This window comes from Trifolium pratense, linkage group LG7 (genome assembly GCF_020283565.1).
Source record: "Trifolium pratense cultivar HEN17-A07 linkage group LG7, ARS_RC_1.1, whole genome shotgun sequence".
Classification (NCBI taxonomy): domain Eukaryota; kingdom Viridiplantae; phylum Streptophyta; class Magnoliopsida; order Fabales; family Fabaceae; genus Trifolium; species Trifolium pratense.
Window position 1 is genome coordinate 32195954 of NC_060065.1, and position 19050 is coordinate 32215003.

The 19050-nt window shown below is 34.7% G+C and overlaps 2 protein-coding genes and 1 pseudogene across 2 annotated transcripts; 2 read left to right on the forward strand and 1 right to left on the reverse strand.

Moving 5' to 3' along the window:
- Positions 1-1738: 1738 nt before the first annotated feature.
- On the reverse strand, positions 1739-3515 carry LOC123896266 (annotated as a pseudogene).
- On the forward strand, positions 3379-11980 carry LOC123897476 (elongation factor G, mitochondrial-like). The gene is made up of 17 exons (XM_045948131.1): positions 3379-4009; positions 4646-4867; positions 5434-5555; positions 5630-5780; positions 6451-6522; positions 7167-7262; positions 8339-8400; positions 8767-8833; positions 9316-9354; positions 9632-9670; positions 9907-9948; positions 10475-10510; positions 10754-10792; positions 10966-10998; positions 11168-11228; positions 11343-11428; positions 11530-11980. Exons 1-17 carry the CDS (start codon positions 3653-3655, stop codon positions 11566-11568), a joined length of 1563 nt encoding a protein of 520 aa, XP_045804087.1. The 5' UTR covers positions 3379-3652; the 3' UTR covers positions 11569-11980.
- A 1972-nt stretch (positions 11981-13952) lies between these two features.
- Positions 13953-17054, forward strand: LOC123896267. The gene is made up of 2 exons (XM_045946678.1): positions 13953-14400; positions 17026-17054. Exons 1-2 carry the CDS (start codon positions 13953-13955, stop codon positions 17052-17054), a joined length of 477 nt encoding a protein of 158 aa, XP_045802634.1.
- The last annotated feature ends 1996 nt before the right edge of the window (positions 17055-19050 follow it).

A 19050-nucleotide genomic window follows, 5' to 3' on the forward strand; every position in this document is an offset into this window, starting at 1 on the left:
GTTTATCCTCCATGCTCATAAAAGCCCACTGAAGCTTATCGCGAGAAGGAACTTCATTCTTCTCAAAGAACCTTTCAGCCGCAGCAATCCAGCCAACAGGATCGGTTCCCATAAAATCTGGTAATTGCTTTTTCATAGTCCAAACGTCCTCCATCACTGGCTCTCCGTTGGATCCGGCAGGTCGGACCAATTGATAGACTTATGAATGTAAAATGTAAGCAAACAATGAAACAGTGAAATAATAATGATGGAAGAGAAGTTATATTGATTGTAATATGAATGAAATCTGGGTACAATATGGTGGATAAGCTGTAAAAGGAAATAACAAACTATCAATCGTGAAATTGAAAGCCCTCAAAGCACGGACGTGCTCCCTAAATCATCACAATGATGACCCACTGACTCATAACAGAAAACAAGTCTAATTCTCTTCTATTCTTCTTATTCCTTATATAGCGCTATTGACATGTATTCCACAAGCACATGCCACCTCACACACCTGACTTGCACAAGCTTTTACTTAATTACCCTTTTCTTTGTCCTTATTCCAACGTTTTCTCTTATAAGCCATCCACTTCTTAGGCCCAACTTTATTATCAAGGCTCATATCTCTATCAGTCACCTAACTACAGTCAGAAGTACATTGACAAAGTGAACCAAATCTTTTCCAATATTCACTTGTGTTTCAGCAGAAGCAACAAAGGACACAATAACAACTGGTTTTTCTTCATGATCCGACGACTCTCTTTTTTCAATATTCTCACTAATCAAATTCGAATAATCTGCACGATGTATACACAACCGGTGAATAAGAAACACATGGAAATGAAATTAGAACATACCACCATATATGGAAAAGAAAAACTAATTATTCAACCATTGACTTGACAGTTGACACTGATCACTGAACATGAACAGACCTATTTCTGCTTCTCCGTCACAATTGGAATCGTCGTTTTGAGTAACAGTTAGAAGATCACAAGCAACTACTTCTAACTGAATCTGCAGGCTTTATTTGCCTCCTAGTGTTATGATGCTACAAATTTCTTCTACAACTTCATTTACCTTTGTCAAAATCCGTTAGAATGTGAAACCTATCGCATCAACAACATCCATTATTAACAATCAACAGTATCACGACAATATAAACATGACCTCATTGAAGTATAAACATCTCAAGATTCATAATAATTAACATCAATCTTATTTTCCACACTGTTGACAGTATATCTTGGCCTCACGGTCAAGAATAGTAGCTGCATTTGTGCATAGAATACAAACCCTATGCCGTCAGTGATAGCCTTTAAGTTCAGAAATATCAACTTTGCAGCTGGGAACCTGACAACGTGCCAACATAGATGCATGCACGGTCCAAGCGCGTTTCTTTCTTGGTAAACTATTGTCTTTGAGCAGAGCGTCAAGTTCAGGGCATGCACATGGAACCTGACCTGCTTAAAAAATAAATAGACTATCATTTTTTTTGCTGACCAAGTACTTTCTGAAATTATGAATCTATGAAAACTTGAAATTGAATATATAAATTGTCATTAATGTTAGATAGAAGAACTGAGTCAAATATTACAAATGTTCATAACTAAAACGAGCCTGCAAAACTTAAATCTTATATTTTATTTACGTTGCATAACTTACATCTTATAGAAGCCACATTACTTTGCAACTTTCTACAAACCTATATCCCTAAATTGAATTTAGGACGGCATAGTTCAACAAGGTCAGATCATTCAGCTGCCTTATTGCCCTTGTATGTGTTTATCAATTGGGTTTGTACATCATGAGAAACAGGAGAATGTTCCTTATATTCCATTGTGATTCACCCTTTCCCTGTGTCATCGAACGGAAAACTGTCGAATACTCAAAAATATTGTTAAGAGGGACACAAACTCTATTGATAGAATCATCTCCATCCTGATTATTGCCAACAATCACACACTTTCTCTTGTTCAGATCACCAGCGACAGCTCCCTGAAATTCTGTGGGTACTTTCAACTCAACAAGCATGATAGGTTCTAAAATAACTGGTTTAGAAGCTGCGTAACATTGACTAAAAGCACAGATGGAAGCCACCTTAAATGCAAGTTCACTGAAGTCAACAGCATGAGCAACACCATTTGTCAACACAACTCGGATATTTTTAACTGGATGTCCGATTAAGGAGCCAGAGTTGGCAGCTTCTTTAAAACCTTTCTCAATCGCAGGCATAAAATTTGATGGAATAGCTTGCTTGACCAACAAGCATGTTTTCAAATTCAAACTTATTAGCTTCTGATCCAGCATGAAGTGGTTCAATATAACCGGTCACCTTTGCATATTGTCCTTGCCCTCCAGATTGCTTCTTACGTAAATAATCAAAATCAACACATTGCGTAACAGTTTCTCTGAAGTTCACACGAGGCTTTCCAACTGAAGTGGCAATTTTGTATTCCATCATAATACGTTCAACGTAAATAAGTGTGTAAATGCATTTCTCCCATACCAGAAATGATTGTCTGCCCACTCTCTGGCTCCAAGCCAACACGGAAAGTAGGATCCTCTTTCTGAAAGCGGTTCAAAGCTTTTGAAAATTTACCTCCCAAATCTTGCGAAACAGGTTGTATCGCTACTGACATTACGGATTCAGGAACAGTCATATAAGTCATTGTGTATTAACTGACCCATCATAAAAGTATCTCCTGATGCACATTCAGGCCCAAATACTGCAACTATTTGGCCAGCATGGGCCTCTTGAATGTTGTGCATTTCGTCAGAATGCATTTGAAACAGACAAGGAACCTTGGTCTTCTTACTTGTGTTAACATTAAAGATATAACCACCCTTTCGAATGACGCCATCATAAATTCTTAGATGGGTTAACTGACCTGCCGGTTTTTCCTCCACCTTGAAAGCCAATGCTACAAGGGGCGCATCAGGACTTGCAGTAAGCTCAACCTTCTCTTCATTCTTAGATTGGCCAAGAGCATAGTTTCTAACTTCAATCGGACATGGCAAATAACTAAGTACGCCATCTAAAAGTGGCCGTCCCCCCTTGTTTCTGAAAGCACTTCCCATGAATACCGGTATAAATTTCCGCGCTATGGTAGCCCTACGAATTGCTCCCTCGAGATCAGCATTTGAAATGTTCTCGTCGTTAAGAAATGCTTCAGCAAGTACATCATCAACCTCCGACACAGTTTCTATGAGTTCGCGTCTTTTATCTGTAATCAAGGCTTCCATGTTTGAAGGCACTTCTTCAACGACAACGTTTTCTCCATTTGAACCATGAAAATAATAGGCCTTCCACCAAGGCTTCTTAGAATGGATCCGACCAGTCTAGAACAGTACCCTCTCCGTCAACGTCGTCTTCCCAAAATCTATGTGCGCTGAAGGCTCCTTGTCAATTTTCGCCGCCGATGACGGACCCCGCCGTGGTGGGAGAGGAGCAGAGTGAGTAAATAAGGCGCTCCGCAGAGAAGAAGCGGGCCATGGTAGTATGGGTTTCTGGCAACCTTTAAACCCATTGTGTTAAGAACTAGCGGGAAAATTAATTAATCAAAAACCCTACAAACCACCACGCTATAAACCTCAACAAGGGTTTTAGTTTTGTCCCCAATTTATCAAAAACCCTACAAACCACCACTCTTCCACTACCACCACCATGCCTCGTTTCTCCTTACCGCGTCTCCTCTCCTCCACCACCACTTTCCACCTCCGTTACTTTTCCTCAGTGGAGAAGCTACGCAACATTTGGATCTCAGGACTCATCGACCCTGCCAAGGTAACCGTTTCAGAGAGGTACATGCTGTATACGGGTCAGATGAAAAAAATGGATGAGGTTAAGATTAAAACTAAGAGAAGAGATATGTTTCTCGAGGCTATGATGGAAGAAGAGCGAGGCCGTGGAGACTACTGTTATGATTTGAATTTGAATTTGCGGAAGAGAGAAAAGTTATATCCAGATAAGACATATCATGTCTCCGCAGATATCACTTTCTTCAACTGGAAACACCATAAGGTAGTGGATTCATTCATTTTTATGTTTTCTTACAGGATATGAGGTGTGTGTGTGTTTATAATAATGAATGAATTCTAAAATTTGAGTTGTTTTCAACGGCGTTTTTGAACAATGGATATCGACTTTTCAAGTATGCATAATCAGTTTTGTTAAATCACAATAGATAGCAACTGTCCCCGTGAACTCAGCTCACTTGGTAGGGACATCAGCATTTTATATGCAGGAGCCGGGGTTCGAACATCGTACACTTCGTTTATTCACCTTAAAAAGGTGGAATTTCTAGCCACCAGGCTACCTGACCAAGAAATAGCAGCTATAATGATGCTATTGTTTTGTGATATCTTGTACAAAAGGTTGTCAAATTGCGACTATAGTGATACTATAGGCTAACAGAATGTTAACAATGCGCTATTTTCTGATATAGCAGCTATAGTTGCACCATAGCACTATTGCGTAGCAGAATTTTAACAATCCGTTGTTTTATGTTATTTATGGTTGACAACATTGTGCATAAGAAAAATTAAAAATATTCTTCTTGCTTGCTTCATTGATGGAATGGTAGTAAACTAATATATTTTTCAAGCATTAAGTTAATGTTTTTTAATTTGTGTATTTCTTTAAAATTTGCCCTTGCAGATGAGCGTAATTAACACAACTGATTGTGTTAATTTCACCGACGAGGTTGAGACTGCTTTGTGTGCCTTTGACAGTTCCATTCTTGTTCTTTCTAGTGTCGATGGGGTGCAAAGTCAGTCCATTATTGTTGATAAGCAAATGATAAGATATGAACTTCCAAGACTTGTATTTATCAACAATGTTGATCAGAAGGGAGCAAATCCGTGGGAAGTTTTAAATCAGGTAAAATTCATATTAATGGATTCGAGGTCATCATAGATTCATATGTTGTTTATACTAGATAGCGGCCACGACAACTACATCTGCTAAAGGCGGCTCACCGCCAGAAAATGTAACATCGAACCCTACCCCTGCAATGCCATTCCGGGATCGCTGGCTATAGCTGTGCGATTAACAACATAGATTCTAGGTTTTGGACTATGTTGTCAATCCAGGATATATAGTGGAGTAGAGTGGAGCCATTGTTTTTATTTTGTACCGCACACTGCAATCGTGCAACTTCAAACTACTATTGATATCATAGGTTTCGTAATTTTATTGCTATTTACACAATTTTGTTTAGTTTATAAAGAGAACTTCAGTAACATCATTGAAGAAAAAATTTGAATTCAAAACTCTTTTAAAGCTACAAACTTTAAATAAAACATTGTCTTTAATAATGATCTTTTATGATTTTGTTTATATTCTATACACACAGAAATAAAACTTACATTTTAGACCAGTTTTACTGTATAATTCAAATTGAAATCATTGTTTTTATTTCTAGACCATTTTGTTTTATATTTCAGGCAAGATCCAAGCTTCAACATCATAGTGCTGCAATCCAAGTTCCAATAGGCTTGGAAGATGATTTTAAAGGACTTGTTGATCTCGTGCAATTAAAGGCATACTCTTTTCATGGTTCAAATGGGTCTGTTTCCGGAACTTTTGCATTGGTTATACCCATGATTATTCTTCAGATCACTCAATTGTTTCTTATTGCAGAGAAAATGTTGTTGTTGAAGAAGTTCCTGCAGACATGGATACCTTAGTGTCAGAAAAAAGGCGTGAACTCATAAAAACTGTGTCAGAGGTGGACGATAAACTTGCTGAAGCTTTTTGCAGTGACATGCCTATATCAGCAGTTGACCTTGAGGTGTGTGGGTTACAATGTCTTCTTTTTCCCCCGTTTCATCCGAGTTTGCATATTAATTATGTGGGATGTTGAAGTTTGATCATCCAAAATTGCATATTAAATGTGTATCAACTAAAAAAAAGGGCATAGACGTGTCATTTTGTAATGGTACAAAATGTTGCACGGGTCTCAAATAAGATACCATAATATAGTGTGTGTATGCGTGCGCGTTTGCGTGTGTATATTTATATAATGAAGTTTATCCACACATTCTTATCCCCAGTGTTGTCATTGACAAATAATGGTGGCAAGCCAAAAATCTGTCTTAAACATATGGCGGATGGTGTAATGGCATATGGCAGAAAAAGTAAAAAAACTTATCATAGACACACACACACACACACACAAAACCAAAAGACTATCAATATATGTCAAGAACAATAGACTTAATTGAAAGAAAGTATCATTTGTCGAAAAAGAGGGAGATGCTCCACTTGTTGATGACTTCGAAAATGATTATGTTGAGTTTGTAGAAGAGGATAAAATATGTTCTTGAGACCGACCAAGATTAACGGTATTCAATAAAAACGAATGTAATCTTTTTCTTTTGGGCTTCGGCCCTCTTCCATTCCAAAAAAAATAAAAATAAACGAACAAACCGTTAATCTTTTTGTTATTATTGTGTGTGCAGGAAGCAATTCGTCGGGCCACCATAGCACGGAAATTTATACCAGTATTCATGGGCAGTGCTTTCAAATATAAGGTAACCTTTGAATTACCTTGAATTCTTTGTTGTATGTTGTTGATCTTCATTCCTCCTCTTTCTTTCTCCGGTAGTCTCTTTTTCTTTAATATTAACTCATTAATATGATTATGGTTTAACTTTAATTTAGTTTGGGTTTTCGAGAGAAAACACTTTGAAAATTGAATTCTCTTGTAGCATTCTTAGTATGGTGATGGCTACTAATGGTCCATGACCAGTAATATGTGTGGATTGAGATTCAAGCCCAAAGAGATCTATTATCTGCTAGATATATTCTAGACGGAAGAAAGTTGGGCGGAGAGTTAGTTGTTAGTTAGGTTGAGTTGGTTGTCATACTTCTGTCATTAGTTTGTTGACAGAGAATCAAAAGAGCTTTTTGCCTCTACCGAGGGTCCTTTCTTTGTACGCGCTTTTGTTATTTTGGCTGGAGTTAGCGATTGCAAATGGTGAACCATGGAAGAAGGCTTAAAATCCTCCATTTTTGGCCGCTATTTCCACCATAAAACTCCATGGTGTGGCCATCCTTCACAAATTGGCCATAGCAGTTTTGATAATATTGATTTTGGCCAATAAGACATACAAGCTAACTCTTAATAGTTTTTTATCAGTCTTGCAATTTTTATTTTCTGTTGTTTCTGGTACAGGGCCTACAACTACTTTTGGATGGTGTACTTAATTATTTGCCGTGTCCAATTGAAGCTAGTAATTATGCTCTCAACCAATCTAAGAATATGGAAAAGGTACCGAATTCAAAGAAGTTGTTAAATGAGATTATTTGATTTGCTTGAGTGAATGACAACAATGATAATAGGCAAATTACTTTGCTCTAAAACAACAGAGATGGCATCTACCAATGGTATCTTTACCTTTTTCCTAGGAATCCTGAGTTGTCTTAGTTTGGTTCACAATAAATGGAAGATCTAGATACCTGCATGTCCAAAGTTTGTGTGCTGCAGTATGTGACCATAACTAGACTAAAAATTGGATATGTTGATAAAGTGTGTTTGTTTCTGTCCCCATGAACTTAGCTCAGTTGGTAGAGACATCACATTTTATATGCAGGGGCCGAGGTTCGAACCCCCGACATCCCACTTTTCCACTTTAAAGGTGGAAGTTCTAGCCACTAGGCTATCCGTCAAAAGAAAAAAAAGTGCGCATGTTTGTGGCTCAAACCCTGCAGAGTCACTCTACCGCAGTAAAGTTAATTAAAAGCTCTGGATCATGATTTAGTGCACTTTTGCTATGAGTCCTGTTTGGATTGACTTATTAAGCCTATGAAAAATAGCTTATGCAAATAAATAAGTTTTTATGTTAATTTATAAGTTCCGACTAACGAAAATTGTATCTTTATAAAATGTTTTTCCATAAACTACCTTGACAAGCTTATAAATAATACATAAAAGCTTATTTATTTGCAAATGCTGTTTTGCATAAGCTAAAAGATAAGTCAACCCAAACGGTTTCTGATTCGACATTCTATAACCAAATACATGGACCTGTATTTGTTATTTGTTTGAGAAGAAGTTATTGCCAAATCTCTAGTTGTGACTTATGTTCCTGCTCAAGCCTAGATTTCTGACATTCTCACAAAGCCATTGACCAATGTTCAGTTTTGTAATCTCAAAGACAAATTCTCACAACGCTTATCTCTAGTTGTGACTTACTGCACAGTTCTCCTCAAACTAATTCACTCTGTTTTTTTTTTTTTTTTTTATGAGACAAACTAATCCACTCTTATGCACCACAAAATAGCAAAGACTGCACTGTTCCACAAAATCTTGATAAACATGGTTGTTTTGCTGAGCTATTTTAACAGGATGAACTTGTGGCATTGGCTTTCACATTGAACAGAAAGTTTGGTCCAATAACATATCTAAGGTACTGTAACCTCTATGCATTGTTGATTCTCCTCATATATGTGTGTGTGTTAAACTTGGCATACTCAAATCTTTGAATTAAATCAATCCAATTGATGAATCATCTTATATTATGTTGATGACACCATAGTGTATTATATATTTTAAAATAAGGTATGTGATGGAATATCATATAGTTTTAAAGATCAATGACATTTTATAGGTCTGATCTACTTAACGAGCACTTTCAATTGAACAGTTGGATTGATTTAATTTGCCTTCTAAATAGCGATATTGAAGGTGTAAGTATGTTAAATTTGACACATGGTGTCAAAGGATCCTGACTCATAATATATATATTATACATATTTTATTTTATTGTGTGAAGAATCTATGAGGGTGTCATTCAGAAGGGAGATTCTATTACAAATGTTAACACTGGCAAGACGTTCAAAGTAAGTTTAACTCTATTCACTGTTCTAGTTTGATTGCATTGGTCTTGTGCATACGATGTTTTGCTTGTGGATCTGTTTTTCTTTTTAGCTACAATCTTGGTGTTTTGTTACTCAATTTGTTCATTTTACATAAATGTATGGCTCAATTCAAGATTGCATTTATATAATCTACAATTATAGTTGTTGTAATTAAATTCTGTCTTGGGATAATTAAGGATCTTTCAATATTAATATATGCCTAGATTATCCATTTCTTACTAGTCCATACTATAGATTCAAGTCTCTAACACGGTGCATGGATTCAAATTCTTGCTATTTTTTCAAGAAACTTATCCTACAGAGAAATATTTATTTAACCATACTTTGTTTTTGAATCATACTTCTAATACTATACTCTTGCATATTAAGGTCTTGTCACCTCATTTTGTACTTTTTTAGACTAGTGATTTTGTGGCTGAAGCCTTTCTTCTCTGCAAACGCAGGTTCCAAGTTCGATTGAGATACGGAAAGATGAGATCGGGGTTAGTTTTTAGATTTTCACCATGACTTGCGTGTGTGTGTGTGTGTGTGTCTATATATATATATATATATATAGTAAGAACTTTTGTATAATTGTTCTTACATATATCTTTTTAAATTCTAATTTTAGTTTTTACTAGTTTGTTAAAGCATGAAAATGATTGAAAGCTATGCAGTGGTGTACACTCATAAGATCATTTTCACATCTTTGCTTTCAATTATTGCATTTTGAGAGACTAGTGATTTTGTGGTTGAATCCATTCTTCTATGCAAATGCAGGTTCCTTATTCAATTGAGCCACGAAAGGATGAGATACGGGTTAGTTTTTAGATTTGATTTGTGGGTCTTCCCATTAAATCGAATGCCTTTGGAGAACTTTTGCATAATTGTTCTGCCATATCTCTAAATTCTAATTTTAGCTTTAGCTAATTTAATGAGTCATGAAAAATGATTGAAAACAATATGCACCGGTGTTAATTTTCATGTCTCTGGTTTCGTTTATTGCATCAACACTAGTGATTTTGTGGCTGAAGCCTTTTTCTCTACAAATGCAGGATCCTCCTTATGTGATTGAAGTGCAAATGGATGAGACGGGGGTTAGTTTAAATTAAATCTTTTGGGGAACTTTTGTATAATTGTTATGCCATGTCAATTTAAATTCTGATTTTAGCTTCTACTAGTTTAATGAGGTACTCCCTCCGTCCCAAATTATAAGGGAAAAAAATCCATTTTTTTGTCCCAAATTATAAGAGAAAAAATCATTTTCAAGAATGTTTTTTCCTTATTTTCATAAAATTAAATGCAAATTGCATTTAATTTCTTCTCTCTCTCATTTTCTCAATAAACAACAACCAATAAAAATTGTTTTTACATCTTTCTATGCAACTTATTCCAAGAAAAACCCACAAAAACATACTTCAAATTCTCATATTTTACTTTTTCTTAATAAGTGTGATTTTTTTATTTTCCCTTATAATTTGGGACGGAGGGAGTATTAAACATGATTAAAAGCAATATGCAGTGGTGTGCACTCATAATATCATTTTCGTATCTCGGCTTTCATCTATTGCATTTTGAGACTAGTGGTTTTGTGGTTGAAGCCTTTCTTCTCTATAAATGTAGGTTCCTTATGTGATTGGGGTGCGTAATGTGGTGAAGGTTAGTTTTTAGATTTTCACCATGATTTGTTGATCTTCCTATTAAATTGAACGTCTTTGGAGAATTTTGTATAATTGTTCTGCCATATTAAATTCTAATTTTAGCTTTTACTAGTAGTTTAATGCGCATGAAACATGGTTGAAAATAGTGTGTAATAAGATCTTTTTCACGTCTATGCTTTCATTTATTGCATTTTGAGATTAGTGATTTTGTGGCTGAAGCCTTTCTTCTTTGCTAATGCAGGTTCCTCATTCAGATGAGGATCGAAAAGATGACTTTGGGGTTAGTATTTAGATTTTCATCATGATTTGTGGATCTTTCCATTAAATTGAATGTCGTTGTAGAACTTCTGTATAAATATTCTGTCATATCTCTATTTAAATTCTGCTTTCATTCATTTCATTTGGAGTCTTGTAATTTGGTGGTTGAAGTATTTTTCTTCTCTGGGAATGCAGGTTCGTCATTCGATTGGGGTGCGTAATGATGAGGTGGGTGTTAGTCTTTAGATTTTGACCATAATTTGTGAATCTCACATTACCCTTACCCACCCTAGAAGGGGCCTCACATTAAATTAAATGTCTTTGGAGAATTTTTGTATAATTGTTCTGCTATATCTTTTTAAAAATTCTAATCGGGATTCTTCTCCTAAATCGAAAGGCGATTCACGAGGCTCATGCTGGAGAAATAGTTGCTTTACATGATGTCAATGCTGCATCAGGTTCTACTTTTCTCTTCTCTCAAAGCATATGTTGCGTTTCTTGATATTCACACAATCTTGTGTTTCTTGTTAGTGCTCCCTCGTAACAAATAACACCTCTCATTATTTAAACAGGCGATACTTTTACCGATGGGTTAGTAAGATATACAAAGGCTTCTATTGATGTTTCTGAGTTGGTTTCAAGAGATTCTGAAGTGCAAGTAAGTCATTTCTTTTATATGGCATTAATTTCTCCACTATACCTTGGCTTTATCGGGAATTTATACCACATAATTGTCTTCGTTTTGTGTATTGCTTTTAGGCTTCGAAAGTTTTGAAGGACTTCCCTTGCCAAGCATAAGGCGTCCTTTATGCCTCCAAAAGGGACACATTTTTTCAAGACCTATAGGCCTCTAAGCAATTTACTTTTTGTTCCATCTCTTCTAAGCTCTGTTTGTCGAATGTTCTAAACCCACTGTTCCACATATTTATCTCTGTTAATATCATACTCTTATGAATTGATGTATTTGGTTAAAAATTTGGACTAAATACATCAAAAAAAATTTATCAATTTTCCCTTAATATTTTAGGACGGAGGGAGTACATGCTAAAAGGTTTTATGGTCAGTTTATTTTTGGAAAATTGAGAAGAAAGCAAAGTCTGATAGTATGGACCTTAACTAACAATTTGCAGGTTGTCTAATATGCACAAACACCTTATGTGGTGCATTGTGTACAAGCTTTATTATATCTGACATTTAGCGTTGAAGTCCTATTAAATCTTATGGTGTTTTGATGGGTTTATGAATTATGAAAATGAATGTAACAGTAACAATGAAGTAGAATGGAAGAAAAGCTTGCAATTGATATTAATGGAGTTTCAATTACAAGATAGAAGATAACAGAATAAAGGAAATAACAAACTAGTAGAGAGTCTACTAGCCCCAAAGCACTAAGTGCCCCAAATCACTAAAAGTGATCCCACTCAATAACAGAATTCATCAATGATTCTTTCTCATTCCTTCTAGCCACATATATAGCACTGACTCATGCTTCTCATGCACACACATGCATAATGCATTCCTCCCCTCAATTAGACACGTCATGCTTCTTCTTTTTCCTTGTATGCACTCTCCAAACTTTAGGCTTTAGGCCCACTGTCAAGGCCCAACTCTTGATCCATGTTTCTATCATGTTTCTTGTGGAGCAACTGCATCAGTGTCTAAGTACTGTTACTCTCAATGATGAGGAGGATTCTTGGGGCTGGATCCCGGCTGGGGAGGTCTTCTTTACGGTAAAATCGGCGTATACTTTGTTGGCCTCGTATTTAGTTAATGTGGATGTGCTTGATGTTGAAAAGAAGTGTGTTTTTGATCAGCTATGGTGTAGTCCAGCACCTTCAAAAGTTGTTGCATTTTCTTGGCAGCTCCTCCATGATCGTATCCCTACGCGGTCGAATCTTGCTCATCAACATATTTTATCTCTGAATGTCCCTCTCGACTGTGTTGCTTGTGAAGGTAGCTTAGAATAGAGACGGTAAAACACCTCTTCCTTCACTGTAGAGTCTGTTTTTCCATTTGGTATGCTGTGTTTAAGTGGCGGGGTTTGGTGTTGTTGATGCCCCCGAACCTGTTTTACCTTTTCGACTGTTTTTGTGGCTCGGCTGTGGGGGTCCAACGGAGAAAGGGCTACCGTTTGATCTGGCATGTGACAGAGTGTAGCTTTTGAAAAATCACGGCAGATGAACGTGATTCTAACGTATTCACCGTGATACCAAACATAGGCTTATTCCATTGGAAGCCAAATGTGTTGGCAGTGACTTGATGGCCAGCCATAGGAATTCATACATTTCAAAGATTGCACAAATTTAGACTTGGAGTTGGTGATTCAATCTAAATTAAATTAATAATGATTAACAAACAGTTGAAATTGCTCATTATGTGAGAGAGTGAGATTTGATGTACTGAGCACAGTAAGGGCAAGCTAGATTAGGGCGACGAATAAGCAGAGTTCATGTATCCTACATAATAATCACTGTTTTGAGTTGTGATATGAAACAAAAAGTAAGCCCATTGTATATGCAAAACAGAACAGGATTCAAAAGGAAAGAATTGCAGAGAATCAGAGTTCATATATCCTTCCTGCATAACCACTGTTTTGAGTTGTGATTCCTCTAGTACCATCCATTGTGCTCCCAAAAAAAGTCCCTGAACTGAACAATTAACCTAAAATTAGGAACCTTTTTTTGGATACATTTATCACAGACAACAGATATATGTACACAGTTCATTATGCATTCATCCAACATGATGGAATAGAGATGAGTCATCTAACATATATTACCTTGGTTAAGGATTTACTCGATATCTGGAAATCTGTCCCAAAGACGTATCTTTGAATCCAAGTAAAAAGGAGGTTGACTGTTAAACTCTATATTGAAAAGCACATATCAGCACACACAGAAATATTTAATGGCTCACCTAGCGGCCGACAACACTAAATACCAAAGACTCCGGTCCTATATAGAAATAAATTGCAAGACAAGAAAATAATAAAATTAAAAGCTTCTACCTAACTTCATGGATCGCATGCATTCCTCATAACTCTCTGCTTCTTTAAGTGTTCCATCATGTAAACGTTTCTGTTTCTGGCAGAAAACAAAAATCTAATTGTTGTAAATAAATAGTAGATCTTCTAATAAATATAAACAAGAATTGAACATTACCATTACCATGATGTGCCAGTAATGGCGCATCCCAGACATGGAAGATACAAGTGTAATGCAGATGCTTCCTTTTCGCTAGATCGCAACAAGGTGGGACTCGGTATGTGTTTAAGGGATGATCATGGTAGGTTTGTGGCTGCGAGAACAGAGTGGATAGAACCTACAGTCGACGTGGAGATTGGTGAAGCCATAGGCTTGCTGCATGCTCACAAATGGGTAGAAGAAATGCAGTTATATGACACTGACTTTGAAATGGATTGCAAAAAGATAGTCGACAGTCTTTACAGTAAAAGAACCTACCTCTTTGATCTTGGTGCTATTTTAAATGATTGTAGAAATATTCTAGCTTCTAATCTAGTGAACTCTGATGTTAAGTTGATTAGGAGACAAGCAAATGAAGTTGCTCATAGGCTTGCCGGGGCGGCTACATCTTTAGCTAGTTTCCATAATTTTATCATTATACCTTCTTGTATTTACAAAATTATTATTAATGAAATGAGATAAGCATTTTTCCGTAAAAAAAAAGTAATGGCGCATCCCAAAAGATGTGGTTTCTCCCCACCAAAGCAAGAATAGATGAATACTTTTGTGCATGTTGGTACAACCTATAGGTCATAATCCTAAAAAACAAAAAATGATAATTTTTAATCATTATAATTATTATTATTATTATTATTATTGTTTTTAAATTTTGTTTTTTTTTTCAAGAATAAAAAACTTTTTTTTTTTAGAAAAAACGATTTAACAAAAATAAATCTTATTTTTTGTCATGATTACCCCCTCACCTCTCCTCCCATACATCTACCTCGAAACAAACAGGCTATAAGGGTGGAATTTCTAACCACTATACTATTTAACCACAAAAAAAACAACACTTTATAAAAAAAAAAACATAAACAATTTTTTTTTATGAGAAGAAACACAAACAATATTTTTCATAAAAAAAAAAAGAAAGATAAACAATACTACTAAGTTTACTACTAACTCATTCAAAAAAAAAAGTTTACTATTAACCACTAATAATATATAATAAATAATAAAGTTAATTACTACTCCCTCTATTCCTTTTTAATTGTTGTTTTAGATTACTGCACACATGAAAATGTAGAACTTTGATCACTAATATTTTTTATTCTCTATTATAAAAAATTATGAAAATTTTATACTTTAAAAATATTCGTCGAGACAAATTGAACAACATTTTATATGCTAATATTTATTTTAATATATTAATAAAAAATTACAATCAAAGTAAATTATATTACATTAATAGTGCGCACGATTCTCAAACGACAATTAAAAAGGAACGGAGAGAGTATCAAATTTACTAAATTACGCTAAATATTCATAATAAAATTTCTAATTTTTGATTAAAAATATAAGGACCATTATTTGTCACTAAAACATAAAAAATTGAATAAATAAGTTTGCAAGAAAAACACAATAATTCCACTTATATTTGAACAATATTATATAACAATTTTTTAAAATATTTAATTCTAAATAAATTTCCTACCTTAATATAATGACAAATTTAAATATCGAATAAAAGTCAATGGACCCATGTAAAAGTACGGGTCTTTAAACTAGTTTGTTATTAAAAAAACCAAAAATCACGGAATATATATATTTATAAGTAATTGATGGTTGTGTTAAATATGCTAGAATCTCATCCCAAAAGCTCGCTGAAAGAGTGAGGTTGTCCTCACATATATATATACACTTCACATCTCGGGAACCTAAGTAATATGGGACTTCAAACAATCTCCAACAACACAACAACATATTCAACATGTTCTTGTATACAGGGGGTACTGCAGAATATGTGCGAGTCCCCTCAAACGGAAAAATAAAATTTAACGAGGATTTAGTTCACCCTACACGTTGTGCTTTTATTAGATTTTCTTTCAAATACAACATTCCAATGAATCAATGATTAATTTATTGGTTTGAGTCGATCGAATGGCAGATTCATAAAATAAACAAATTCAAATGTCTGAGCTTAATTCACAACAATAAAAAATAGAGTGGAACCTGCAAAAACTTATATATAGTGTATAAAAAATATTTAAAAAAAAAAAACTTATATATTTATGAAAAAGAGGGAAACCAAGAAGTGTGAGTGAATTTGGGTAGAGTTGGCTTTGATTTGAGGTATTTGATAATGAAAAAAACAAAGACGAAAATAATCACGTGGATAATACGAAATCAAGAAGTATATAAAATATCGATATCTTCTTCATTCAATATCATCCACGTGGTTATTTTTCTCTTTATCTTCTTCTTGTTTGATTTAGATCTACTCATGGCATCAAGAATATTTGATTTGAAATTGGTGAAAGAGGTCGATGATTAAGTTGAATTTATGAAGGTAATATGGAAAGAAATTGATGCAAATTAATGTGTGGATAGTCATCTTATATATGATGAACAATAATTTGCTTGTGACTTGATACCTAAGTAAGTGTAGTGTTATATATATATTAAAAAAAAAAAACGTAGTTCAAAAAGAATATATTTCTCATTTGATTTTTGCCATCGTTTTATCTTCCACGTGCATAATAGGTTCTAATTAATATATCCAAAGTAAGATGTATATTAAAAGATGTATATTAAAGAATTATCCTAAATAATAGCATCCCAATGTGCATTATTTTTCGGCATCAAATTGTTGAACTAAAACCTACACTTGTGCTAAACTAGAGCAATACTTATGCATATGTGTATTGCTCCAGTACTTATGTGTCAATACAATAAAATTGATGACCACTAAATTAATACTATAGAAAAAATTTAAGCTACATACAATAATAAAAAATGATATGCATAAAAATAGAAACAAAACAAATTATAGATAGGGGATGATAGAAAAACCCAAATCCGATAGATCCATCCGAACTCAAACTCAAGTCAACGGGCGAAACCCGAGTTGAATGGGTTTGGTTTGGGTTCGGGTGACACACGAATATATGGGTGTGGGTTTGGGTAATATCAAACTCACACCCGAAACTCATTCACCCACCCGTTTATATATTAAATTACCTATTTACCCCTATGTATTTTGCTCCTTTTTAAGTTTTTTAATGTTGTACAGGTGCATGTTGTAGTGATGATAACATTTGATGAATTGTTTAGTTAATAAAAAAAAAAAAAAACTATTTTGAAATTTACAAACTATATTACCAAATTATGCTGCATTTTGCATTTTATCAAATATAGTTCGGGTCGCGTTTGAGCAAATAATCAATTATGTGTTCTTGTTACGAGTTTCTTGTTAGAGTAAGACCATCTCCAATGGTGAGTACTTATTTTTTAAGTACTAGTACCTAATAGGTACTACCATTGGAGCAATACATAAATGAGTGCTTATTAGGTACTAGTTCTACAATAAGAAGTAGTACTTATATAATTTTTGTGGGACCCATTTATAATGATGTAAAGTTATTGGAGAAATGTGTTATTAGTGGGACCAATTTAGAACTTTTTAAGATGTGTTGGGTTGGAGGGATTGAGTACCTATTAGGTACTATTAATAAAAAATTATAAATAAGTGATGTGTACATGTGGGACCCAGTTAAGTACTCAAAGATGAGTTGCTCCATTGTGAATGCTCTAAGGTTCTTCCTATCATAGGAGGATTTAGACTCGAGATTAGCGTGCAGTTCACTGAGTTTCATTAAGAAATGGGACAGAATTGACTGATCTTCTCTGAGAAAAGATGATTGACCATTTCATCAGTTTCGTCATTCGGCCTCCAAGGTATTATGGTCTTTTCTACTTGTTGACGGTTTGACATTAATTGTTGCATTCGAAACTTGACAACTAAGTAACTAGTAATCGGCATTGTATTGTCAATGAGTAATTGAGCATTCAAACTAGTAGATTCTTTTCATTATATTGAAATTTACGTTACACCATATTGTGTTCAAATTTCAAATGAGAATTCCGCAATTATGTTTCAACTTTTGGTTTTTTTAAGCCAATCGAGTTACAGTTTCGGTGTATCTATCTACTGTGTCACATATACAGGGTTGAGGGGTTGACTATGATCCAGATCAGTACCTATGGGAAAAGGAATTCATCCAAAGGAAGGATTTAGAGGCAAGTATGGACATGTTTTGAATGATACTACAATTACTATTGTCCATTTTCGGAAGTTACTTAATGATTATTTACAACTTTCGACAGTTTGTTTATTTTCTTCCCTTTTCTTAATAAAACCTTGCAGCTCAAGAATGCCAGAGGATATACTTTGCAATCATCATTGCTTGTTATAGGAATCCAAACCGCGCAGTTTGGTCAAGGCGTCATTGCTACGGAGCTGATATGACTAGGGAAAGCATACTAGATGGAAGATGGAAAACGACGCAAAAATGGTTTCTATTGAATTTGGCAGCTTTGAATTGTTTCTATTGGCATTCAATATGAAGCATTGCTGAGGATAATGTGTAGGATACAATCCTTCATTTACTGTTTAGTATAGTATATAAAACACATAGGTTCATTGAATTGAACTCAATCAGTTGTTACTGTTTAACTTCATGTTTCAAAGAAAAAAAAATTGCTTATGTATAATGTTACCTGTTACTTTACTCTCCAACCATGTCACTCTTTTTCTTCTATCTTGATAATGAAGATTATAAAAATTCAATTTTGAAATGCTAAAATGTTAGTATTGATTAATGATTATCAATAGTAATCTACAAGACAAGAAGCTACCATGCATGGCTTACATTTAGAGCATAGTGCAAGACTGCAAAATATAATATTTTTTCCAAAATAAACCTGTAGTAGAAGCTCCCTAATTTTTTTGCAAATGATTGAGGAAGAGCTCATTAACCTTGTTTTACATATCTTTATCTTTATATACTAAAGGATGAGTTGTTTTGCTAACCTAATTGCCTTGCCAATTTGTAACCCTAATCTCTTGCCCAATGAACCCTTTACATCTTTGTATATTGGCCAATCATATCTTGCCATCTTTAGGTTTCAATCTTCACATTCATTCTAGGTTTAGGGTTATATTCTTATATCATCTTACACATGGCTTCATCTTACACATCTTACACATGGCTTATTATAATTCTTTGCATGTCTCATGTGGACCCTCCTATAATTG